This window comes from Pelodiscus sinensis, chromosome 29 (assembly GCF_052426305.1).
Source record: "Pelodiscus sinensis isolate ZL-2025 chromosome 29, ASM5242630v1, whole genome shotgun sequence".
NCBI lineage: Eukaryota > Metazoa > Chordata > Testudines > Trionychidae > Pelodiscus > Pelodiscus sinensis.
In genome coordinates, this window is record NC_143080.1 from 2,955,137 (window position 1) to 2,980,470 (window position 25,334).

The following is a 25,334-nucleotide window of genomic DNA, read 5'->3' on the forward strand; positions in this document are numbered from 1 at the left end:
GATGCTGACCCACACGCCCACCGGAGAGAGGATTATATCTCGGAGGCACGCCGGGCGATCCTTAGGGGAAAGAGCAACCCGGCCGGACAGAGAGACATCCCCCCCTTTCCACTTGCCGTGGGACTTCTCAGTGTTTTAACCTAGCGTCTCCCCTCGGCCCAAGGCAGCGACTGGCTCCCACCCTACTGGGGCTCAGGCCCCCTTCTCCGCTCTGGGGCCTTTGGCTTGGGGAGAGGCTGTTGCCTGGCTCACTCCTGGCCTCCCAGCGGCACCCCCCGGGCACGGGCAGCGGGGACGAGGGCGCCTGTCCCCGGGGAGGGTTAAACCGTTGTCTCCGCCGCCGCGGTCGCAGCCTCCGCGCCCGGGCTAGGAATTCCGCCGTGGGCAGCGTCACATGAGGGACAAGCCTCAGCTGCCAGCTGGCCAGCCCGGCCGGGCCCTGAAATAATGGTAACCCGGGGGAGGGGGGCCTATTGCTGGGGGGCAGAGCGTTTGGGGGATGGAGGAGCTGAAGAGTGGCGGGGGGGGGACATCCCAGGGCATGGATGGGGCAGGGCAGATGGGTGTGTGGATGGGGAGCCCAGGATGGAGGGGGGGGGTGCGGGCAGGGCAGCTGGGGGGGGGGGGGAATGGCTTCAGGGACATGGCCAGGGCTGTGTGGCAGGGGCTGGGCTGGGGCTGGGGGGGGGCAGAGTGGATGGGAGGGTCCGGGGTGGGCTGAGGGCTCGGGGGGGGGGGGGGGACAGGGCAGCTGGGCGGACACAGGGTGGGGCTGGCTGGGGGGGCATAGGGTGGGGCAGATGGACGGGTCCCCGGGTGGGGCTGGCGGCTGGGGGGGGGGCACGGGGTGGGGCGGATGTATGGGGCACGGGGTGGGGCTGGGGGGACAGGGGGTGGGGCTGGCGGCTGGGGGGGCACGGGGTGGGGCAGATGTATGGGGGCACAGTGTGGGCCTGGGGGGACAGAGGGTGGGGGGGCTGGTGGGAGGGTCAGGGGGTGGGGCTGGCGGCTGGGGGGGCACGGGGTGGGGCGGATGTATGGGGGCACGGGGTGGGGCTGGGGGGACAGGGGGTGGGGCTGGCGGCTGGGGGGGCACGGGGTGGGGCGGATGTATGGGGGCACGGGGTGGGGCTGGGGGGACAGGGGGTGGGGCTGGCGGGGGGGGGCTGGGGCTGGCGGGGGTGGGGCACGGGGGGCTGCTCCCTGGGGGGGCGGGGTGGGGCTCGGGCAGTGGGGGCGCAGGGGGTGGGGCTGCCGGTGCCCGGGCGGGGCGGGGGGCGGGGCGGGGGGGGGGGGGGGGGGCGGACACAGGAGCCCGGCGCGGGAGGCGCCGCTCGCAGCAGCCGCGGCAGCGGGGCCGGCTGCTGGGGGGCTGAGCAGGCGAGGCCCATGGATCGCGCCGGGGGGCCGCCCCCCGCCCTCCCCCTGCTCGGCCCGGCCTGGGGGCGCGCTGAGGGGCGCAGCATGGAGCAGGTAGGGGGCACGGCGGGGGCGGGGGCTCGCGGGCACCACAGAGCTGGGGGGCAGGGATCTAGGCATGGGGTGGGGCTCTGGGCACGGGGGGGGGGGGGTCGGTGCATGGGGTAAGGGTAGCGGTCGGGTCTGCGTGGGTGGGGGGCTGTGTATGTGAGGGGGTAGGGGCGGGCTCTGGGAATGGAGGGGGGGTCTGTGCATAGGGTGGGGTGCTGGGGGGTAGGGGCGGGCTCTGGGAATGGAGGGGGGTCTGTGCATAGGGTGGGGTGCTGGGGGGTAGGGGCGGGCTCTGGGAATGGAGGGGGGTCTGTGCATAGGGTGGGGTGCTGGGGGGTAGGGGCGGGCTCTGGGAATGGAGGGGGGGTCTGTGCATAGGGTGGGGTGCTGGGGGGTAGGGGCGGGCCCTGGGAATGGAGGGGGGGTCTGTGCATAGGGTGGAGTGCTGGGGGGTAGGGATGGGCTCTGGGAATGGAGGGGGGTCTGTGCATAGGGTGGGGTGCTGGGGTGTAGGGATGGGCTCTGGGAATGGAGGGGGGGTCTGTGCATAGGGTGGGGTGCTGGGGGGTAGGAATGGGCTCTGGGAATGGAGGGGGGGTCTGTGCATAGGGTGGGGTGCTGGGGGGTAGGGATGGGCTCTGGGAATGGAGGGGGGGTCTGTGCATAGGGTGGAGTGCTGGGGGTAGGGATGGGCTCTGGGAATGGAGGGGGGGTCTGTGCATAGGGTGGAGTGCTGGGGGGTAGGGATGGGCTCTGGGAATGGAGGGGGGTCTGTGCATAGGGTGGGGTGCTGGGGGGTATGGATGGGCTCTGGGAATGGAGGGGGGGGGTCTGTGCATAGGGTGGGGTGCTGGGGGGTATGGATGGGCTCTGGGAATGGAGGGGGGGTCTGTGCATAGGGTGGGGTGCATGCTGAGCTGTGTACACAGGGCTGGGGTGCATTGTAACCGGGGCAGGGAGGGGACACTGATCTGTCGCTCCTGTGGGCCACCCCGGGTGTCCTGGGGTCTGGTGAGGAGGCTGGTGCTGGGAGGGGAACAGGGCAGGTGGGCGCCAGAGTTTATTACAGTGATAGTAGAGAAGATGGAAAAGGGGGGGGAAGCGGGTAGAGAGAGGCGGGGGGGGGACACACCGGGGCTTGCAAAGGGCTATGGGAGGTGACGGTCTGGGGCTGTCCAAGGGGTTGTGTGACAGGTGTTGGGAGGGGCTTGTCTGGGGGGTTGCAGGGATGAATGGGAGTGGGGGGGGGGGATCCAGGTGTCCGGGAAGGAAGGCCGGGGGGGGGGGTTGCCCGCCCTGGGGTGCGGGAACAGCCCCTCCTTGCCTGCCCAGCCAGACCCCTCCGCCAGTGGAGGAGAAGGGAAGCCGGGTGCAGCGGGCGGAGCTGTCCCTGCCTGTCTGGCCTGGCCTGGCCCCCCCTGGGCCCCACGGAAGGCGGGGGTGGGAGCTGCGTCACCAGACGGGGGCGGGGTGTTGGCTCGGGGGTGCTTTGGAGTCCCTGAGTTGCTGCTTGCCTCTCCCTCCCAGCGGGGGTCAGGGAGGGGAGCAACGCTGCTTTGGGGGTCGCTCTCCCTGGCCGTGGGCAGCCGGACCCCAGGCTCTTGGGGTTGGGGTATTTCCCGCAGACGGGAATTTGGCCACCAGTTCGTGGCTGCGGTGAGGGAGGGGGTGGGGAGCTGGGGGAGGATCTCTGGGTTTCTGGCGGGAGGGGCTGTTAGAGGGGGAGCAAATGGTGGTGGGGGGGAATCCATCGCTGTTTTGACCTCTTGCCCTGTGGGGCTGCCATGGCTTGGCAGTGTGGGCAGGTGACTGGGAGCCCCCCAAATATCCTGGCTCGCATTCCCTGCCCCCAGGACTGCCTATGCCAGCAGGAAAGCAGGAGCTATCCCCGGGGGTGGTCAGGCTTGCATGTGGGGGGCACAGGGACACTCAGGCCCCTGCTTGAAGACAGGCCGTGGGGCTGGCCTCGGAGGGGCGATTGGAGCAGCTGCTGATGCTGGATTCTGGGCTCGGTGTAAACGGCGGGGTGGGGTGACTCGATTTATAACAGCACCGCTGAGAACAGAGCCTGGCCCATAACCGGCCTGACTTGGCAGAGTCCAGGGCTCGGTCCGACTCCTCTGCTGCTGTGCCACGCGGGGCTCCTGGCACCGCCAGCCATGCACCTCCAAGTGCTCGTGGTTTAAGCTGGTGTTTTGGAAGAGAAATTCCAGATCCCAATATGCTGGGCGCCTAAACCCCTTAGGCTCGCTTGAAAACGTCTGACCCAGGTCCCGTGGGTGCCCTCGGCGGTCGAGCAGCATGGCTGGAGAGCCAGGCCTGGAGAAGGGATGTGACTTGGGCAGAATTGCTCTCCAGGGGCCTGTAGCTGGGCCAAACAGGAGGCAAGTAAGAGAAGGAACATTCTGATTGTAGCAGGGCAAGGCAGGGACTGTCCATTCTGTGTTCGGACCGTGCCTAGTACACTAGACAAGATGGGCAAAGCCAGTGAGCCCCCAGCTCCGCCTCTTCTGCCAGAGGCTCCGCCCCTTCCGGCAGGCCTGGAGCCCATCCCCCAACCTTGCCCAGGGCCTGGCGAATTCTGTTGCCCACCCTGCGTGAGGGGGGGTGTCTCTTTTCTAGGGCCAACTTCTGTTGCTGAGAGAGAATCAAGCTTTCCAGCCCCACCGCGCGTCTTCCGGCGGGTCGGCTGGGCAGGGCCCGATTTGCACCTTTTAATAATGGGGACCGATAATGTCGAGGTTGGTCGTGACGCGTTTCTTTCCGTTTATCGATTTAACCTGTGAGGGGGCAGGGTCAGAAGAGAGTCAGGCTCCCGCTACGGACGGTGGACGTGGAGCTCCCAAAAGTGAAAACGTTCATAACGCAAGTTGCAGACGTCGTGTGCCAGAGCAGACCACGTAAACATCCTTGATGCTATCCCCTGGCTACTAGCCTTTTATGGACCTAACCTCCGTGAAATTATCTAGCTTCTCTTTAAACTCTGTTATAGTCCTAGCCTTCCCAGCCTCCTCTGGCAAGGAGTTCCACAGGTTGACTACGCGCTGTGTGAAGAAGAACTTTCTGTTATTAGTTTGAAACCTGCTACCCATTAACTTCATTTGGTGTCCTCTAGTTCTTCTATTTAGGGAACTAATAAATAACTTTTCTTTATTCACCCTCTCCACACCACTCCTGATTTTATAGACCTCTATCCTATCCCCCCTCAGTCTCCTCTTTTCTAAACTGAAAAGTCCCAGTCGCTTTAGCCTCTCTTCATATGGGTCAATTTCCGTTGTTATCCATGGGGCAGATTTATGTCGTGGGTTGCAGGTGCAGGGCGAAATGGAGGTTTCTTGATTAAAAATCTGATTCTTCTGAGCATATTGTAGCGGATGCACGTGGGCTCGTAGGTGAACCTGGATGGACAAAAGTTTTCCACCCGAAAACGCAGGGTTGTCTAAAAACCGCGCGGCACCGTCTCGATTCCAATTGGCTGCAAGGTGAACGTTTGAGTTTTTGAAACCGTTTTTGAGTCACGTAATGGGGTGCGTCCTTGTGTCCAAATTGCCCCCGTGTCCGTTCCGAATCGGACCCAAACCGGATTTGGAAACGTCGGAACTGGAGCCTCTGAGTCTCAGCCAGCTCGGCTCGCTAGCGGGGGCATCTCTACGCGCCTGGTGGGCTGGGACCGCCGCACCTCCCTTGTCAAACCCCGCCAGTCAGTTCTGGTGTTATCGGGAGTCAGTTTCCCTCCTGACGGAAGGGCATGATCGATGGGTCCGAATGGCCGCCCGAGCAAGGAGGGCTGTGTACATACCGCCCGCCAGTCAAAGGCCGCCATGCTCTCTCTTGTGAGCCTGATTGAGCATTTACATTGCAGCAGTGCCTGGAGGGAAATCCAGATTGGGGCCTGGTTGTGCTGAGTGCGTCCAAACATCGTTCAGACAAACCCGATTCTCTCCCCTTCTCTTTCTCCCTTTTCTGCCAGATCTTCCCTCTCTCCTCCACCGGCCTTCTATCTCCTGCTTCGAGAGGCCGAGTCCACTGACATGAGTTCTGTCTTCACCTCGCCCTGAAATGCAACCGCCTCTGGGGTGGTGTTCACGCTAGCGCTGACGAAAGAGCCGTTCAGAATGGATAGGGAAGGCTTCCTATCCAAAGCGCCCCGTGCATCCCATGGCACAGCTGCCACCGAATCTACAGCAGTGTTTTATTTAGTGCTTTTGGGTTCCCCTCCCTCCCGCACCCCAACACGTGTGTGTGTGCACACGCCCCCACACCCACACACACTCACTCTGTGGCACTGGGGGCCTAGATTGGTGAACAATTACTTGGTGGATTCATTTTGACGAGGCACAGAAAGGTGAAGTGACATGCCCACAGGTCACCTAGGAGGTGTGTGGCGGAGGAGGGTATGAAACTTGCGTCTGAGTTGTCCACAACCCAGCCTGAATGTAGGGTTCTTGCTAGGGTTTGCCTTGACCAGCTAAACACGTGTGAAAACCACCCCTGGCCTTGTGATTGTTAGCGTGTTAGTGATCCTGGGTTTAAAAAACACACTTCTTTCCCCAGTGGAGAGAAGGCCTTAGGAGCGGAAGAGTGTGTGGGAAGGGTTGTGTGTGTGTGTGTGGATCGAGAGAGAGCCTGCGTGTGTGGTACATGCATGATGCCTGCCGAGAGGCCCTCGGTACCCGTGTGTGTACGGCGTGCACAGTGCGTCGGCCTGCCGTGCGTTGGTGAAATCCCGTGTTCCTCGTGGAAGGAGACATGTCTGCGCGTGAGGCTCCGGGAAGGCATGTGAGGGTTCAGGGTGGTGAACACGTGTCCCTGCCACGTGGGACTGTGGGATCCTGCCTGCGTGGCTGGTGGGTACCAGGCTGAGATGCAGCGAGGGAGCCCGGGGGGGAGAGGGGAGCGTGGGTTTTATCATCAGAGCTGGCTGGGGGGAGCCTGGGGCTGAGCCGGCAGGGAGGGCTGCGGGCTGGTGGTGACAGGGCTCAGGGGGCGCAGCCAGGCAAACCCCGAGATCGGAGTGTCCGTGCTGGTGCTGTGCTCGGGTCCGGAAAGGGTTCGTAGGACTCCGGTTCCCTACACCTGCTGCTGCCCAGCCACACTGCCCTGGCACCGCCCCTGTGCCCTGATTCGCCGGGTTAATTTTAGGCAGTGAGCTGGAGCCGGGTGGCATGCGGCTGGCTGGCTGATTGGGCAGGCTGGGGGCGCGTGGGGCCGGGAGTGGCCCTGGCCCTCGGCCCTCCTGCGCGTCGCCGCTGGCTGATCGTCGCAAAGGCTGAAGGACTCTGGGCTGCCGGGGAGCAAACCCACGTCCCCAGGGCTCGGTGCTCCCCGCGTCCTGCCAAGTGCCCCCCCAGGGACTGGAAGGGAGGCGCCGCGAACCCTAAAATGCCTCCGTTCAGCCCAAGCGCAAAGCCTCCCCCTCTCCTTCCGGCTGCGCGGCCGTTCGCTAGCGGTGCTGGGGAGGGGGGTGCAGGAATCTCCCCCCCCGGGTGCTGTTATTGGGTTTTTATATTGCCACCCTCGCCGCGGGGCCTTTAAGAGCTTGTGGCCCCCCCGCCGAGCAGAGCCCGGTTTGTAGCCGGGTTGTCTCTTGTTTATCTCACGCTGTGGGCTGAGCTGCGCGCGCCAGGCGGGGGAGCCGGGTAACCCTTTCCCGGCTGCCGAGCCAATCGGCCGCCCCTCTCGCGGATTGGACGGGGAGAGGCTCTTGGCGGGGCGCTCGGGGGCGATCCGGCCACGCCCGGCAGTGCCTCGGGAGGGACCGGGCCTGTCGACCTCGGGCCAGCGTGCTCTGCGCCGTGCAGGATTGAACCCGGCGAGGGGGGGACTCACCAGAGCGAGGGGCCGGCTCCTGATCTCAGCCCTGCCCGGGTAAATGAGCCGCATGGAAGTCAAGGGGGCTGATTGACAGCCGCCGAGGGTCTGGCCCAGGGGAGATCTGAATCCGCAGGGCTGGATCTATATTTAGGGTTTGTTACGCTTACACTTTTACATGCACTTGCACACACGCGATGCACTCACACGGGCGTGCACGCATGTGCACTCTTACACACATGCACACAGGTGTGTGCATACACACACACATGCACGCACACGGACACAGGTGCCCATACACACGAGTGCACAGACAACGTGCATGTACACATATGCATGCACACATCCATATGGGCATGTACACACATGCACACACATATGTGCACGCGCACACACACCGTGTTTCAGGCCAATATTGTCCCGAAGTTTGTTGAAATGCATTTTGCTTATGGCAATTTACCTTAGGGCCAGGGCCAGTCCTGCAATCCTCCGGGGGGGGGGGCTAGTGAGCCCCCCTCTGGCAGGGCTCTGGGGGTGGATCTCCAAGTGTTCCCCCCCCCCATGTGTCCCCTGCACTGTCTGCAGAGCCTGCACTCCCACCCCACATGTGTCCCCCAGCCCCGCCTGCTGCCCTTGGGCGATTTAACCCCCCCGGGGCTGATGCCACCGGTAGCGCAGTGAGACTGTGCAGACCACCAAGCGTTGCCTGGGAAATGAAGGGGATCCCCCCCCCCCAGCCCAGTTCTCCCCAGCCCCCCTTCCCCCCCCCGCCACTGGCAGGCACTTGCCACCAGCCCTCGCTAGAGGGGGCCCTTTCTCTTTCTCTCCACGGAATGTGAGCGTCAGCTGTTCCCTGCCTGGCACCCAGGCCCTGCTCAGCGCTTGGGCAGCGGGGACCCCGACTCCGTCCCTCGCCGCCCGCCACGTCCTCTCCAAGGAGATGCCTCCGCCTGCGGGGAGGACAGGCCGGGGGTGGCCTTGCAGGGGCTCCTCGATTCCATTCCAGGCATTCCCGGCCCCCGCCACCCTGGGCCCAGCCCCTCCACCTCGCCAAGGGGCCGTGACAAACTCCTGGGCCTGGATCTGGACGTGGGTCCAGACGGTGCCTCTTAATTCTGCTCGGGGCTCTCGGAGCCCCCCCAGCCGCATGGGGCCCTGGGGCCCGTTCTGAGCCGCCAGAAGTGGAGCGGAGGAGGAGGGTTTACACGGCTGCGGGCTGGACCGAAGGGCCCATGACGGCGGGGTGGGGTGTGAGCTGGGCGTGTGCCCGGGAGCCATCGGAGGCGCCCCCCAGCTCTGAAGGGATGGCAGCTCCGGGGAACGCAGGCCGCTGGGTCCCACACTGGGCCTCCGTGGCAGGACAGTTCACTGGGGCGCCTCTTTGCAGCCCCCCCTCGAAAGCTGCGTCGTTCCCGAGGGCCCGGGTTGATCGGGGAGATGGGGGAGGGGCCATTACTCTCCCCCTTCCTTTGAGTCTGGAAAGGGCTCCGGGGCCCCGCCCGGCCCTGGGTGCTGCAGAAGGGCCCCAGCTGGGAACCGCCCGGAGACCGAGCGCCCAGCGATCCTGAACGAACCGCCTTGCACTGTGGTGATCTAGTCTCGCTTAGTGAGCAGCCTCCCCGCTGGGGATCCCAAAGCCTGTTTATCAAGGTGGGGGGGGGGCTTGCTGTCAGAGATGGGGAAACTGAGGCACGAAGTGGCACCGGGCCTGGCCCACTGAGTCAGTGGCTAAGCCGGGCTTAGAACCAGGCGCCCTGCACCTCTTGCTGTGAGGTCACATCTCCTCCCACAGAGGAAGGAGCATCAGAGGTTCCCAGCCCCACCCCCACCTCACCTTGCCCTGCCCTGCCCTGCCTCTCCCCCCCCCCCGCCACATGCCTTACAGAGCCAGGGCGCCCTCATTTGGAGGCTCCGGCTCTAATTACTAGGCAACGCTGCCTCCCCGCAGACATGCTAAAGCTGCTGGTTTCGCATGAACCCCACAGAGGGAGCGGGTATCAGCCTGGCCCAGCACAGCGGGGCCTGGCGCTTCCTGCCGGGTGTTCGGGGCCCTGTCCGGAGAGCCCACGTGCCCAGGTTCGGAGCAGGGAATGTGCCCGGGCTGGCTGAGGGCAGTTTGTCCATTGTGGGATTTGGCTGCGAGTCGAGGGGCAGGATGTGATTTCATTTCCCCTTGTGCAGGCCGGGCGAGGGGCCCTGGGGCTGGACTTCCCAGATGGAGAATGGGGGGGGGTCCCTGCTCCCCTGGGCTGTCCCCCTTGCCTGGGTGCGGGAAGGGCTCAGATCGGATTGTCTGGAAGAGGGTGCTGAGGGATCCTGGAAAGGGTCTCCAGGGGGTGGGGCCGGGGCTGGCATCCCCCTTCCCCCCGGCCCATCCTAGTGCCGCTGGAGGGATGGGAGCGGCTACCCAGTGCCCTCACTCTTCATCTAGAACCCCAGGGCGGGCAGAGACCGCAGGGGTCACCGAGTCCAGCCCCCTATCAAAGCAGGACCAGCCCCCACTCAAGCATCCCAGCCAGGGCTGTGTCCAGTGGGGACTTAAACACCTCGAGGGACGGAGATTCCACCCCCGCCCTAGGGAACCCAGCCCAGCGCTTCCCCACCCGCCTCGGGAAATCGTTTTTCCTAAGATCCAACCTAGACCCCGCCCCTGCAACTTAAGCCCATTGCTCCTCCTGTCACCACTGAGGACAGTAATCCAATCAAACGGGATTTTACCTGCCTGGGGGGAGAGATACCCCTCGGGGGCTGTAAGCCATTCACCACGGCAGGCCCTGGTTGGGTTACTCTCCCTCACACCTGCCTACCTGGATTGTCTCCCGTGGGTGCAGAGTTGGGGGTGGCAGGGGGCTGGCCCCAAAGCGAGGCACCACAGGAAGTGGCGTCCGTGGTTCGCAGAGCTGTTCGCTGCGATCAGGACCCTGTGGTGCCAGGTGCTGCACCTAGAGGCACCCGTCCCAGTGAGTTTACAGGGTAAATAGGCAAGACAGAGGGGGAAACTGAGGCACGGGGAAGGGATGCGGCTGGTCCACGGTCCCCCAGCAGCAGGCCGCTGGACTCAAACTCACACTGCCAGATGGTGGCCTGTCCGCGGATGCTTGCGCCTGTATTCCAGCTGCCTCCCTGAGATCGCTTGCCCCTTGCAGCCGGACACAGCATTCGTTGTCACTGAGAGAGGCTTAGCAGCCGCTGTGTTCCGCCCCAGAGGTGGCTGCATTTCAGTAGTGGGTGAGGCGCACCTGTGCGCATTCATAGTGTCTGAGGGGCTTTGGGGAGGATGAATGGGGCTTTGGAACGGTGGATGTTAATGTCAGTGGTGTGAACAGGAGCCTACTACCAGGGTAGAGAATCTCCATAACGTTCTAGCAGTACGTGGCCCATGACACACAGTAGAGCTGCTCCAGTTTCATCCAAGAGAGGGTGGTGGATGCCCAGACAGACCTCTCAGGGGGCTGTTAATGCCATTAGATGGCTGGGGGAAAGCTCACTCAGACATGAAGTGATTTCCCCTCTAATCAGTCCGAGTCAGCGTGAAGTTGGGGGTGTCGGAGGGGAACCCTGCCCCATCCGCTCTTGCAGTGAGTCTGCCAACTGGGCCTTCGGCTCTTAGTGATGCTATTAAAAACATCACCCCCGGTACCACAGTCCCCGAGTATGTGACCCCCCCCATGCCCCCCACTTACACCCATGGAAATGTCACCGCCCATCCCCCTGCTGCCACCAGCAGACCCGCCTGGCCCGGTCCCCTCCCCCTCCCTCCGGCACCGTTCAGCAGCGTTGGCTGGTGGGAAAAATCCAATCGGAGAAATCGACCCCTCCTGGGCCTGCAGCCTGTGTGGACGTGCCGGGCGCGGGAGGCGCCCAGAGCTGTGGAACGGGGGAGGGGGCAGGTTATGGCGTGGGGGGGGAGGGGGGGCGGCGAAGCAGTTTGGGGGGCGAAGTTTGGGGTGTTCCGATTGAGAACACAATGCAGCTGCTTCACCTCGTTATGACTTGAGTGGGGATGGGGATGGGGGGTGCTAATTAGAGAGGGAGAGTCCGTCTGTCTGTCCCCCAATGTCAGTCTGTCTGGGTTCTCTCACTGGGGCCCCTCACCGCTGCCTCTGAACTCCTGACCAGTGATGTGCTGAGTGTGTGTGTGTGGGGGGGAGGGGGCGTGTATCCACCACTCCTTTCCAGGCCTGCCCTCCCCCCAAACCTCTTGTCCCCAACCCCAGGCCACCCGCGGTACAGCCCTGGGGCAAACATGAGCCTGAAAATGCCTCCCTCTGCTGTGCCTGGTTCTGAGCGCCCCCTGGGAAGGGGAGCAAGAACAGGTGATCCAGTAAAAATGGGGCGGGGTGGGGGGCGGGCAGCCTGAGAGACATCCAAGAGGGGGAGACAGACAACAAGAAGAGGGGAGATGGAGGACACAGACAGGTGTATGGGGGAGACAGGGAGGATGGGGGAGCCAGGGGGATAGGGAAGACAGGGAGGACGGGGAGACGGAGTAAGGGGGAGACAGATAGGGTATGGGGGGACGGACGGAGTACAGGGGTGACAGACGGAGGATGGGAAGACAGGGAGACGGGGAGGACAAGGGAGACAGATGGGGGATGGGGGAGACAAGGGGACAGGAAGGAAGGGGGAGACAGGGAGGACGGGGAGACAGACGGGGAGGAGGGAGACGGGGACGGGGAGGAAGGGGATATGGGGGGATGTGAAACAGACACAGAACTGGGGCAAGGAGATACGGTGAGCCTGGAGCTTGCTAGCCTCCCCCCACAGCAGGACACCCCCAGGCTCGTGGGAGCCCCACGTTCTGGAGGGGCCACACGCCGGCTCCTCCCCTTCCATTGTGCTCCCGGGAGCGTGCGTGCCTGGGGAGGGGTCGCTTTCCGTCTGGCTGTGCCCTGGTGGGGAGGAAGTGACTGGTCGCTTGCATCCGACTGTTTATTCCCTGCAGCTGGCAGCTGGCGGGGCGGATTCCTGATGCCAAGGCTGGTTGCTAGGGGGGGCTTTGTGGCCAGGTTCGTTAACGAGGTCGTTAAGAGGGGACGGTCAGTAGAAATCCCCCGGCGTCCCCGTGGCTGTGCACGTGGGCCCCGTTTTCCTAGGCCCCTCAGCAGCCTGCTCCGGCGGCTGGAGCGCCGGGCGATTTTTCAGGCAGTCGCCCGCAGTCCCTGTTGTGGGGGCGCTGGCTGAACACGGCAGGGCCACATCACGCAGGGTTGGGTTCTCCAAAGCGCTCGGGCCCAAAGGGATTTAGGAGCGTCAAGGGGAGTTGGGTGCCTAACTACCTTGGTGATCCTGGCCCCCAGCTGCCACGTGGGTTTGGTTTTCTCCCAATCGCCCGGTGCCCGGATTCCGACCAGCTGTTGGCACCCGGCGTGCCTGGTTCTTTGGCGCCTCTGCCCCCGGGCTGGGATGCCCACGTGGGGGGCGAGCTCTTTCCCAGCTCTGGGTGCTGGCTGCGGGAACATCTGGCCCTTTGTGGTTAAACCCCTGACGTGCTTCCCACCGCTGCTGCCAGTGCCCACGAGGCTCCCCTCCTTGGAATTTCCGCCTCCTTGATATTTCTCAGCCCAGGAGGGGCTTTCCCCGGTTCCCGCCCTGGCATGGCTGATTCACCCCATTCCCATCTGGGCCAGGTACCATCGCCCTCCAGGCGGGTGTGTGGGAACTTTCAGAGGGGATCTTCCAACCAGCGGCCTGTCTGTTCCCACCACAGCACCAGGAAACCCTGGCATGTCCTTTTTCCCCTCCTTGGGCTGGGCGGTGAATTCCTGTCGGCTGCCATCTTCCACCCCAGAGGAGGCTGCATTTCAACATGGCTGGGTACCGAGAACTGGCAAGTCACGGTGGTTAAGATTAAGACAGTGGCCTAGAGGGGTAGGCACCGAACACACCAACAGTAACTCGCGTCTCGTACTCCTGAGGGCTTCTTCTCAAAGTACACAAGCCAGACGGAGGGAAACAGGCTCGGGGAGAAATGACTTTGCCCAGGTCAGACTGTGGATCAGTGGCTGGAGCCGGGTCGGCAGGTTTCCGGTCTAGTGCCCTTTCTCTCAGACCATCCCATCTTTCGCTCGCTCTAATTTCTGTTCTTCAGACAGAGTTTGGAAGGGGATTCCAAAAAGAGCCCCCAATAGATGCGTGTTTCGATCCTCTTATTGGCCCATGCCTCTGGGAGTTTCTTCAGGACACAAGGGGCTGGAGAGAGAGAGAAGAAAAAACCTCCTTGTAAACGGGCACGCGGGGCTTTGTAAGTGAAGTTTCCCCGTCAGTAGGTTTCTGTTGTTTTACCGTCATTCTGGTCAATGCCCAGAGGAAATTGTTGTTGATATGAACTTTCTTAATTGTATCATGGAAAATTTATATTAGACGCTTGTGTTTATGCTGCGTGGGTGTGTATATGCGTTTGAGAGAGAGGCCGAGAGTAAAATCTTGGACCGTTCGCCAGGGGGTCCAGCGAAAAGTCAAGTTAAGGAATAAAACACGCGGCCGGCTGCAGGACAGCTGCTTTGTGTGTGGCTGTTTGTTCTGCCTCCGCTCGCTGGCTGTGGATTAGTACTCAGCACTAACGGGTGGGGTTTCCCTTCGCGGATCTCAGGGTGCTTCGGAGGCATTACTCAGCTAAGCTTTAGAACCCCATGTTCCCCTGCGAGGTAGGACCGTGGTCTGCATTTTACAGAGGGGAAACTGAGGCAAAGCAGGCCAGCTCCTCAGCTGGGGTATGAACGTTGAATGCAAGTCCACTGAACCGCATGGAGCGCCGCTGCTTTGTACCAGCTGGGCCTCTGGCCTGGGGAGTGTAAGTGATGTGTCCAAGGTCACACAGTGAATCAGTGGCAGGACTGAGCGGTGACTCCCGCTTCCCTGCCCTGCTTTAGTGAGAAATATACTGGAGGACAGTGTGGCCTGGTGGTTAGAGGAGGGAGCCAGGCCTCCTGCCTTCTGTTCCTCACTGCCACTCGCCTGCTGTGTCATTGTGAGCAAGTCACTTGCCTGCGCTGTGCCTCGGTTTCCCCATCTGGGAACTAGAGGGAGACGCCCTCGGGGTCTGTAACATGTCATGGGTCAGTCGTGCCCACTGAGGTTTGGAAAGCGCGCTGAGTTCCTTGCTGCTCGTCTCCAGATGTCCTGGAGTGCGGCTTTGTGGCAGCCGTGGGGGTCCCGGGCGGTCTCTTTTATTGGAGCAACTTCTGTGGGCGAACGGGACGAGCTTCCTCCAGACAGATCTTGCGGGGCGGCCGCTCGGCAGCTGTGGATCCCCCCCCCGCCACCCCGCTGGCTTCCTCCAGATCGGTTTCCCCGCTGGAGGCTCCGGCCTCTGGCCGATGAAATCGACGCGCCGGGCTCTGGGCGCTGGCTGCAGAAAAACCGCAGGCCGGGAGAAATCCGCAGCTCTCCTCCGCGGGAATGCTGAGTTGCCATGGCAACTCTGGCCCCCCTTCTGCATTTAGAGCCTTGATCCCTCCCCCCCCCCCCGGGTTGGGGGGGGAGGAGGATGCAATGGTGCAAGGGGGGGCTGTCCGCACATGTCTTGGGTTAATCCTAGGTGGGGTGCGGGCACAAGGCAGGGCCTCAGGCCCTGGGGTCGGATGTGGCCCATGGCTTGCCTGGATCCGGCCCCTGAGGCTCAGGGCTCCCCCCCAGCATTGGGGAGCCCGTTTTGACACTCCAGCCCCCCCCACTCCCCGCGGGGCGGGGGCCCACAGAATCTATTAGCCTGCCCCCCCCCCGGTTCTGGTGTGCAAGGGGAGCGTCTCTCTCCTGGATCGGGGGTCACTCGGTGAGCGTTTGGTTTTGGGTTTTTTTGGTTCTCGTGTGTGTGGCCCCCGACTGATTATGTCGCCGGCCCGGAGTGGGGATGGCTTGGAAAAAAAGGGGGAGGCTCCTCTGAGTCTGGAGACATCTGGCATGCGGCTGGGACTGGGCAGGCGGGACTCCTGGCTTCTCTCCCCGATGCTCCCGTGGGAAGCAGGGATGGCGGGCGGGGGGGCCTGCTGCTGAGCTGGAGCGGCCCCCCTTACACCCCTCTGCCCGCAGACCGGGAGCTGCTCCAGCCCCCACCGGGTAACCGGTTAAGCAGTCCCGTCCCTAAAAAGCCGTGTGTTATTCTAACAGAAAGGACCTTGAAAATAGACAGAACCAAGTGTTCTCGTCGCGTAGCTTCCGGTACGGCGGCGAGGAGTCGGTTAAAAACGAGTCGTTTTTTTGTACAGGGGCGGGGAGCCTGTTCTGAGCCAGGGGCCACTGACCCAGAGAAAAATCAATCGGGGAATTAAGTGAGAACCCCCCACCCGCATCCTCACTGACGTGGCCCGAAGGAGAAAGACGTTCCCCTCGCACAGCGGGCCCCGGCTAGCAGGTTTGGTGGGCTCCAGCGCTGGGGGAGCCCCAAGCCTCGGGGGCCAGATTCGGGGGAGGCGGCCTGAGGTTCCCCACCCGATTTAGAGGCTTCTCATACTCGGGAGGCCCCGAGCCAGGGCCCGGGAATCCTGACCCACTGTCACAGCTCACAGGTCCTGCCCACACTTGGCTCCTTGGCTCCCTGGGTGAGGGACCCCCCTCCAGTGCGGCAGCCCCTTCTCGGGGAGCCCGCTCCGGTCCGGCAGTGAGACAGCCCCTTCTCGGGGAGCCCACTCCGGCGGCAGTGAGACAGCCCCTTCTCAGGGAGCCCACTCCGGTCCGGCAGTGAGACAGCCCCTTCTCGGGGAGCCCGCTCCGGTCCGGCAGTGAGACAGCCCCTTCTCGGGGAGCCCGCTCCGGCGGCAGTGAGACAGCCCCTTCTCGGGGAGCCCGCTCCGGTCCGGCAGTGAGACAGCCCCTTCTCGGGGAGCCCGCTCCGGTCCGGCAGTGAGACAGCCCCTTCTCGGGGAGCCCGCTCTGGCGGCAGTGAGACAGCCCCTTCTCGGGGAGCCCGCTCTGGCGGCAGTGAGACAGCCCCTTCTCGGGGAGCCCGCTCTGGCGGCAGTGAGACAGCCCCTTCTCGGGGAACCCGCTCTGGCGGCAGTGAGACAGCCCCTTCTCGGGGAGCCCGCTCCGGCGGCAGTGAGACAGCCCCTTCTCGGGGAACCCGCTCTGGCGGCAGTGAGACAGCCCCTTCTCGGGGAGCCCGCTCCGGCGGCAGTGAGACAGCCCCTTCTCGGGGAGCCCGCTCCGGTCCGGCAGTGAGACAGCCCCTTCTCGGGGAGCCCACTCCGGTCCGGCAGTGAGACAGCCCCTTCTCGGGGAGCCCGCTCCGGTCTGGCAGTGGGACAGCCCCTTCTCGGGGAGCCCGCTCCGGTCTGGCAGTGAGACAGCCCCTTCTCGGGGAGCCCGCTCCGGCGGCAGTGAGACAGCCCCTTCTCGGGGGGCCACTCCAGAATGGTGACCCTCTTGTGGGGGCCCCACGCTCACCTGGGGGGTCCGCCCCTCCGCCTCCGGGACGGCACCTTGCAGGGCCTCCAGCTGCCTGCCTGTGCCGTGAGCCCCTTGCGGGGGTCCTCTCCCTCTGGCCCCCCGGGGCCTCCCCTCCCAGAGGGAATAGCGCGCCCCTGTTCTCTAGACCGGAGCAACTCTCAGCCAGCCCCAAACAGGAGGGTTTATTGAGCTTCGAACACAGCAACGGATCTTGCACGGCCGTCTCTCCTGCAGCTGGTGAGTCCTGCCTGCTCTGCTCTCTGTCCCCCCAAAACAGCCCCCAGGCTCCCAGCAGAGCCTTCATTACCCCCAGCAGCAGCCCCTCCCTGGCCAGTGTCTTCTCTCCAGGTCACAGGGTCGCCTGGCCCCTCTCTTCTCCCCTTCCTTCGTCCAATGTTCTCCCCTCGCGGGGACCAGCTGGGCTGGTCGCTGGGGTCTCCCCTCTGCCACCCCTTGTCTGTCGTCTGGCCGGGACTGTCTGTGTCCTCTGAGCAGGGGCGAGATCACCAGGGCACCAGACGCCGCGGCTCCAGTTCTGGGCTGTTCTCTGCAACAACCAACTCCCCACCATTAAACCAGTAACATTTAGGGACTGAGGCCTCCCCGTATGTAACCCCCCTTTGAGCCCCAAAACTCCCCACTTCCTCACACCCACAGAAAAATCAGTCAGGGGCTGCACATAAGTGAGATGCAAAAAAAACCCCCAACCAAACTCTCACTGGGAAGGAGACAGATGCTCCCCATGTTCCCCCCGCACACCAGAGCCTTGTCTTGTGGGCTGCTCTGCGCGCCCCGCTTTCTGGGGAAGGTCTCCCTTTTAGTTCTGTGGTTGATTTCTCTTTGCCTGGTGAGGTCAGCGGTGGTGGCACCGGGGCTGGGGTGGGGTAGGTTATTTCTAGCACTGGCTAGCCATGGTGGATTTGACGTGGTGATGAGGCCTGCTACATAAAGTAAAACGATCTTAAAATCCACGGTTGTTAAGCACTCATAGTTCAGGCTGGATTTTTACCATGCCATCCAAGTGAGTTTGCTTTAATTGGCTGTGTCTGCCATTGGTATGGAACACCATGTGACACCCGTGTGATGTATTGACCCCATTTTACACATGGGGAACAGAGTCATGAGAGAGGTTAAGTGCCTTGCCCAGGGCCACGCAGGACGTGTGTGGCAGAGAAGGGACTTAACTCCAAGATTGCCAAGTCCCTGGCGCGCTGTGAAAACACTGGATCATCTTTCCTCTGACGTACCCCCCTCCCCCCGAGATAGGTTTTTGCTCCCCATGGCAATCGTGAGTGTGAATTGAGTTTGTCGGCGTGACTCTTTAAAAGCCGATGAAGGATTATTTTGATGCCGAGAGGGTTCACGAGAAGTTCCAGGGCAGAGGGAGGGACGTGGCGGAGCGGAGGTGACGGGGCCTGACACGTTGGCGATGCCCCGTGTTTCATGCCAGCGCCTGCAGGGTGGGTTCGTATGCAGAGGACAAAGCGGCAGGGGGCGGGGAGGTGCAGAAAGGGTTAATGGTGCCTTCCACTGCTCTCGCCCTCCTTGCTGCTTGATGTCAGGGTCTCTCTGAGGAAACGAGGCTGGGACTCCCCCTCCGGGGCTCTGCCCTGTGCCAGTCCCCTCTGCCCGGCCCCGGGGCTGGCTGCCGGTCCCTGGGCCCGCGGCGGGTATCCCAGCCTCCATCCATCCACCTGGACGTTTGTCTGTCCTGGTGTGACTCCGAGCCTGGGTCTGGCCAGGCCAGCTCCTGTCCCTCTGTCCGTTCATGCTTGTGCTGCGTTTGTCCATCTGTCCAGGCCTGTCCCTGACGTTCACCTGGTGTCTGTGTCCCGGAGTGTTTCTGGTCTGTCCATGTCTGTCCCTTTCTCCTGGTGTCCGTCCCTGTGTCTGACAGTGCCTGTCCTGGTCCTGAGGTCTGTCCGTGCCCCTCCCTGTCCCTCTGTCCTGGTGTCTGTCCCTGTGTCTGTCTGTGCCTGTCCCTGTCCCTCTGTCCTGGTGTCTGTCCCTGTGTCTGTCTGTGCCCCTCCCTGTCCCTCTGTCCTGGTGTCTGTCCCTGTGTCTGTCTGTGCCTGTCCCTGTCCCTCTGTCCTGGTGTCTGTCCCTGTGTCTGTCTGTGCCCCTCCCTGTCCCTCTGTCCTGGTGTCTGTCCCTGTGTCTGTCTGTGCCTGTCCCTGTCCCTGTGTCCTGGTGTCTGTCTGTGCCTGTCCCTGTGTCCTGGTGTCTGTCCTTGTGTCTGTCTGTGCCCCTCCCTGTCCCTCTGTCCTGGTGTCTCTCCCTGCCCCTCCCTGTCCCCGTGTCTGTCCCTGCCTGTCCCTGTCCCTCTGTCCTGGTGTCTGTCTGTGCCTGTCCCTGTGTCCTGGTGTCTGTCCTTGTGTCTGTCTGTGCCCCTCCCTGTCCCTCTGTCCTGGTGTCTGTCCCTGCCCCTCCCTGTCCCCGTGTCTGTCCCTGCCTGCCCCTGTCCGTGTGTCTCTCGGTCCGTCCCTGGCCGTGCCAGCCCCGCCCTCGGCCCGCTCGGCTCAGGGCGGGGAAGCTGCCGCGTTGGAGCCCGGAGGAGGCGGAGCCGGAGCCGGAGCCGGGGCCGCCCCAGCCCCAGCCCGTCCCCCGCGCCCGGCCGCCCGCTCGGTGCCCAGCGCCGCCGGCTCCCCGATGAATGGAGTCGCCTTCTGCCTGGTCGGGATCCCGCCGCCCCGGAGCCCCCCGGTGAGCGCGGCCGGGGGCTGGGGGGCGCTGGGGGGCGGGGGCTGGAACTGGGGGGAGGCTGGGGAGGAGGAGGGACTGCGCCTCGGGGCGCTTTGGAGGGGCGTGGGGTGGCACTGGGGGGGAGGCACGGGACGGGGAGCCGGCACTGCGGGGGTGGGGGGGGGCGGGTAGCTGGCACTGGGGGGGGGGGGCTGACATGGGGGAGGGCAGCCGGCACTGGGGGGGTGGGGGGGGACAGGCAGCCGGCACTGGGGGGGTTGGCAGGGGACAGGCAGCCGGCACTGGGGGGGTGGGGGGGGACAGGCAGCCGGCACTGGGGGGTTGGCAGGGGACAGGCAGCCGGCACTGGGGGGGTTGGCAGGGGACAGGCAGCCGGCACTGGGGGGGTGGGGGGGGACAGGCAGCCGGCACTGGGGGGGGTTGGCGGGGACAGGCAGCCGGCACTGGGGGGGTTGGCAGGGGACAGGCAGCCGGCACTGGGGGGGTGGGGGGGGACAGGCAGCCGGCACTGGGGAGGCGGGGGGCTGGCCCTACGTTTGGTGCCGGGGTGGAGAGCCGGAGCGGCCCATCGGGGCGGCACTGGCCTGCCCGCGGGGCGTTTGGCGCCTAGGAGGCTGGCTGGCATCGGTGGGGTGACCGGGGAGGGGGGTGGGCTGGTGTCTTAGCCGCTGACACTTTGTGGCTGGTTCGCTGGGGACGTTGGTACCGGGTGGTGGGGGGGGGTTCGTGCCGGCGGGGAGGTTGCCCGCGCAGTGTCCGAGGGCAGGCGGGCGGCATCTCAGCAGCCAGCTCTCCGGGGGAGGCTGGTCCGGGCTCTGTTGGTCCTTCCACTGGGTGGGGGTGGGCAGGCTGCCCAGGGAGGCTGCGCTGTGTAAAGTGCCAGTGGGGACCGTGCTGCTGTGTGGCCGCCAGGAGCCCAGCCGTGGGTCCCGCAGCCCCTGGCAATGGCGAGGTTGCCCGCCGCGGGTCTGGCAGCCTGGTCTCCGTGAGCCCGTCCGGCCGTCTCGCTCCATCCTCAGCAGGCTCGCTGAATATTTCGATCCAACGTTCTTGTCCCGAGCCTCCCCCGCCCCCCAGCCCGAGAGCCAGGAATGCCCCCACGCGCCTGGTTTCCTCTGGAACCTCCATTCGCTTTGTCTCTCCCGCTGACTCCAGCCGGGCTGGGCTGGGCTTCTTATCAGCCGGCCCCGTCTGTGTGCCAAGCCATCCGGCCCAGCTGCCTACAGTCAGACAAGTAACCCTGGAGGCCGGGCCCGAGGCCGTCCTGTTGGGCAGGATGAGTTGGGGGGTTGCTTTGAGCCGAGTCTATTTAAGCAGACTCCCCCCCTCCCCTCCCCCCCCACACGCTTTGGACTATGGAAGAGATCCCTAGCTGATCCCTGGGCAGCTCCATTGGCTTGAAAGTCTGTGCTGCTCACAGGCTGCAGTGGCTTGAAGTCGCAGAAACTCTGGCTTTGCTAGACTAGATCCGATAGCGCTCAGTGGAACGGCACCACTTTATCCTGCTTTATCTGGGCACTCTTGGAGAGGGGGGGAAAACACAACCTACAAAGTGGCGGCGTTATCTGCCATGGGGATTTCTCCCCTTTTGGACCCCCTCCTCTGCCCTCCGGCCACTCCAGACCAGATCCTGCCCCTGGTCAATTTCCCTGTGGTGTCACCGGAAGCCGAAAGTGCAGGATCGGGCCCCGCGCTCTGGGGCGGGTGGGGTGACGCTCTCGCACCATGACGCGGCAAAAGATGTTTGCTGGAAGATGCGCATTGCTCAGGTGGTTTCTGCTGGGTGTTACGTTCCAGAGGGTGTGGGGAGCAGGAGCGCACGGGGTGGAGAGAATGAGACTGCACTGTGGCAGCCACGCCTGAACAGCTGGGGAGGGGGGCACCCCAGCTTCCGCCACAGCTGGGGAGATGGGGGAGGGCTGCTTGGCAGCAGAAAGAAAATTCGGTGCCTTGGCTGCGTTTGTCCAGCGTCGCGTGGTTCCGGACGGAGCGTGGTGCCTGGAGGGGCCGTGAGCCAGGAAGCCAAACTGGCTCTTGGCATGAAGCTGGCCGAGTTTCGGGAGGTTTCAGCGGGGGCCGCGCCTCCTCGCCCCAGGGCTGAATTCGGTCTGTGCTCCTTTGGTGCAAGTTGTGCAACTCAACCAGCCTCACGGGCGGATGAACCCATGTGCCCTGCTTCGGAAAGGAAGGGCCCTGCTCCGTCACTGGGCGGGGGGGATGCCCTATGGCTTGTATTTAACCCTTTGCAAGTTTTCCTCTTTCATGGTGTACACAGGGCATCCCCGCTACAAGTTGCCATGGTGCACATCTGTTCCATGCGACAGTCGTTGACGCTTGTAGGGACGGATGCATTATAAGTCCTCCCATTCCCCACTCTTACGTTGCGCCAAAAGAAATCCCTTACCTCAATTTGCACAACCGGAAGTCAGCTGCTGGGAAAAAAATTCCCCGCTTTAAGTTGTTTCGCTATTAAGTCCAAGGTTTTTTGGAACATATCTTGGACTGATAGCGAGAATAGCCTGTAATAAGGCAGAGATTTTCCAAAGAAAATCCTAAGGGATTTAGGAGCTGAAATTCCAGCCTTGGAATTTATTTCACTATTTTTTTTGTGTGCTGTTTGTCTGCCCATGTTCCACCCAGGGAGGCAGTGTGGTCTAGTGGTCAGAGCACAGGGAACTGGACATTAGGAAGCCTTGGGTCTGTCTGAAACTGGCTCTGCCACGGGAAACCGGATAATAGGAAGCGGTGTGACTCTAGCTTTGGTCACTTAACCGCTTGCTGCCTCAGTTTCTCCCACCTGTAAAAAGGGGATCTGGATACTTGCCTGCCTTTTTCAAAAGTGCTTGGAAATCCTCAGAGAGAAAGTGCTGTGGTATTGTGAACGTCTTCGCCACAGGGCCCCCGTGTGCCCCCCCAGAATGAAAGCAGCAGGCGGCTGCTCACTGATTCTTTCGCCCGATCCTGGGGTAACAGTCTGGGGCCTGCCCTGGGAGCGCATGGATGCTTGGCCAATGTGATGTGAAATCCGTACCCCAAAATGCTCTTCACAGGCTCGCTCTTGCCTGCCCGAGAAAACTCTGCTGTTTGAAAATTCCACCCAGGGAGCTAAGGATGCGTCGTGTGTCCCGGCTCTTGGGGCCCGTTGAGAGTTTGAATTCTGGCGTTTGGGCGCTGCTTGGAGTTTTGAACCCGCCCGCCTGGAGGGCGACAGGCGGCAAGTAGCCAATGGTTTGGGAGTTTGGTGCAGAGCCGTGACTTTGAATGCGGTCTTCTGTGCTCTGTTTAATGACTTTGGGTGATGTTCAGGGTCCCCCAATCCGAAGGAAGAACAAGAATACCCGGCGTCTCCTCAGTGGACCACAAAACACTTCACAAAGAGAGGTCAAAATCATCCCTCCCTTTGGCAGTGGGGAAACTGAGGCACGCAGGAAGTGACGTGTCTTGCCCCAGGTCGCGTGGAGCCAGCTGAAAAGTCGCGTAGGCCGCCTTCCGGGCTGCGGTGTCGAGTGCGTGAAAACCAAACCAGCATTCCCAGGAGCCTCAGCCAAGGACAATAGCTGTGCGGTCGGTGCGCGTGTTGCAGCTGACGGATGCGTGAGGGCGGGTGAAATTGCTTAGAACAGAGTCTCAGCCTGGTGTGTCTCACCTGGCTGGGGGCCATTGACCGGCGCTCGCTAGCCTGGCTCTGCCTGAGAAGTTACTACGGCTCGTTGGCCTTGAACTCGGAACCACAAGAACGAGTCACGGCCTTGAACTCGGAACCACAAGAACGAGTCACGGGAGGCTCTCCTGGCCTCCTGCCTGGATACCAGAGCAGCCTTGTGTGGGACCAGTGCAATCCTGTGTGTTGTCTTGCGGAGGGGGCTGGGGGGGAGAGCACAGAGAGGGTCTTTTCTCTGCCCCTTGGCTCGCTCGGATTCTATCCGAGGGATCTGAGGCTGGGAGCCAAGTCTGCTGGGCCCACGTTGCTGGATGCGGCCTGCCAGTCTAGGGCATGGGCCTGTCCCCATTACCCCTGCACATCTGCTGCCTCCAGCAGTAAAGTGTGTGGGGGGGGAGGTGGGAACAGGGAGGCTGCAGGGGGCTAATGCGGGGAAAGTGAAACTTACAAGCAGCACCGGTGAAACTGACCAGTCTGTTTTCCCTTCCTTGTCAAGCAGAGGGAAATGAAAAACAACCCAAGCCCATGCAGCATGGAGGGAGAGGAGGGGATAGGACTTCCCTGTCTGTGATCCCGCAGCTGGGAAATGTTCTACCTGCTGCTGTTACTAATGACCTAAGGGACTTAGGTGCACACTGTTCCGTTCCCATGGACTCGGTCTGGTGTCCGTGGGGAGCCTGCTTACAATCTGTGCGGCTCTGTGGGTTGTGGGGATTCCTAGATTGTACAGCCAAGAGGACTGAAGCCTGAGGCTGCCTGTGAAAGAGATTAGATAAGAAAATATTTCTTGTTACAATCCACCTCCCCCCCCCCCCCACTTGTTTGTCCCTCTGTAGCCAGCTAGCTAGTGAGTTTCCCTTGTCGTTCCAGCTGGGGCTTTCATGCGGCGAGGGGGGAGAAATTGAAAAAGGAAACGTGGGAAGAGGTGATCGTAAAAGGGATGATGTGAAATTGATTTTTAAGCTCCTTTTCAAGAAGGAAAAAAACCGGGATTTGATTTGAAGTTGCTGATGCCCTGTTACTAAACCAAGCAGTCACCTGGGACCGAAGCAGGGATCCAATTTAAAGAGGAATAGAGATGAGATGAGGTTAAACCTGTCTGCTTAAACCGGGGCACCTCGCTCTTTCTTTATGCCGCCGGCATAAGGGTCTGACGGCGCCGGGACTTGTGAGCGACCTCCGAAAATGAGGCCACTTGTTTATGTGTCCAAGGGTGCGCTTAGGTGCCTGACACACTTCCCCCGTGTGGAAATGCTGGCCCTCTTTTTAAGCTGGCAGGTTTCTGTGATTACTCCCCAGATGGCTCTTTCTTTGGCGACATTCGGAAGGGATTCCGTCTGCTATACAGACTGGTTACGTGCAGCAATGTTAGAAAAGCTCGTCTGGTTTTGCTCGGTGGTGGTACAGAAACAAGCCCACCGCCGAGTGCCTGGAGACTGCAGGAGCTGTGCTCCGTGGAGCCGAGGGAGAGGGCACTGCGTAGGCGGGAGTGGAGAGGAGTTACGGGGGCGTCACTCTTTGGAGGGAGAAAGTGGGGGGAATATCAAAGAAAGGAAAAGTTTCGCCGGGGAAGATGACAGTCTGTGAGGAGCAGTGTCGTGATCTGGGTGAGAGGTTGCGCGCTTTGATCCTGGCTTCCTTTGGAAGGAGAAGACTCTGTCTCTCTTCCTCACGTCCTGAACCAACACCTCTTGGACAGGGGCTTTTCTGTGCTACGCAGGGATTGGTCTAGTGGAGGTCTTGTCTGCTCTGATGATGTGCCAGCTGGTCACCATCAGCAGCTGGGTGCTAACATAGTTGCAAGGGTGCCAAATGTGGACAGGCGAAGGTGCGACTTATGCAGGTGCTGATCACAGCGTGGCTTTTCCTGTCTACGCTCGTGGTTTGCACGGGGGGCTGCTCACTGTGGAAGATGCTGCTGGGACTGGCTAGAACACAGAAGTCTCCTTTGGGTTGTTCCTGGTGTGCTGACCTTGACACTGACGCCTGTTCTCCTGCCCACTGGTCTCTCCCAGACGAGGCACAGAGTTGGGGTAACCACCCCTCCTACAGAGCAACACCCACACTGACCCCATTCAGCTCTGGGAAGGCTCAGCTCTCAGAGGTCAGCACCCAGGAAACCAACCCCCAAAAGGGACCAGAACCCTAAAAAAACTGTTTTACCCCGTGTAAAAATGTACCCAGCGAAAGCGTGTAAAGTCTGCCCACCTTATCAATGCACAAGAGAGATGCACACTGGTTGTTCCTCCCAAGTAACAATTATTTACACTCAGCTTGATAATAAACAAGAGTGTTTTAATTA

The 25,334-nt window shown here is 62.4% G+C and overlaps 1 protein-coding gene across 2 annotated transcripts in view; it reads left to right on the forward strand.

Annotated features, from left to right (window-relative positions):
* Positions 1–1,326: 1,326 nt before the first annotated feature.
* Positions 1,327–25,334, forward strand: part of ARHGAP23 (Rho GTPase activating protein 23) — a 112,347-nt gene continuing 88,339 nt past the window's right edge. Inside the window, exon 1 of one of the 2 annotated variants that reach the window (XM_089773932.1) lies at positions 1,327–1,473. In XM_089773932.1, the coding sequence (XP_089630058.1) occupies positions 1,390–1,473 (84 nt within the window). In that variant the 5' untranslated portion in view covers positions 1,327–1,389. Of the gene's footprint in view, positions 1,474–19,215; positions 19,372–25,334 lie in introns of those variants that run through there. The other variant, XM_075911441.2, reaches the window with a different exon arrangement.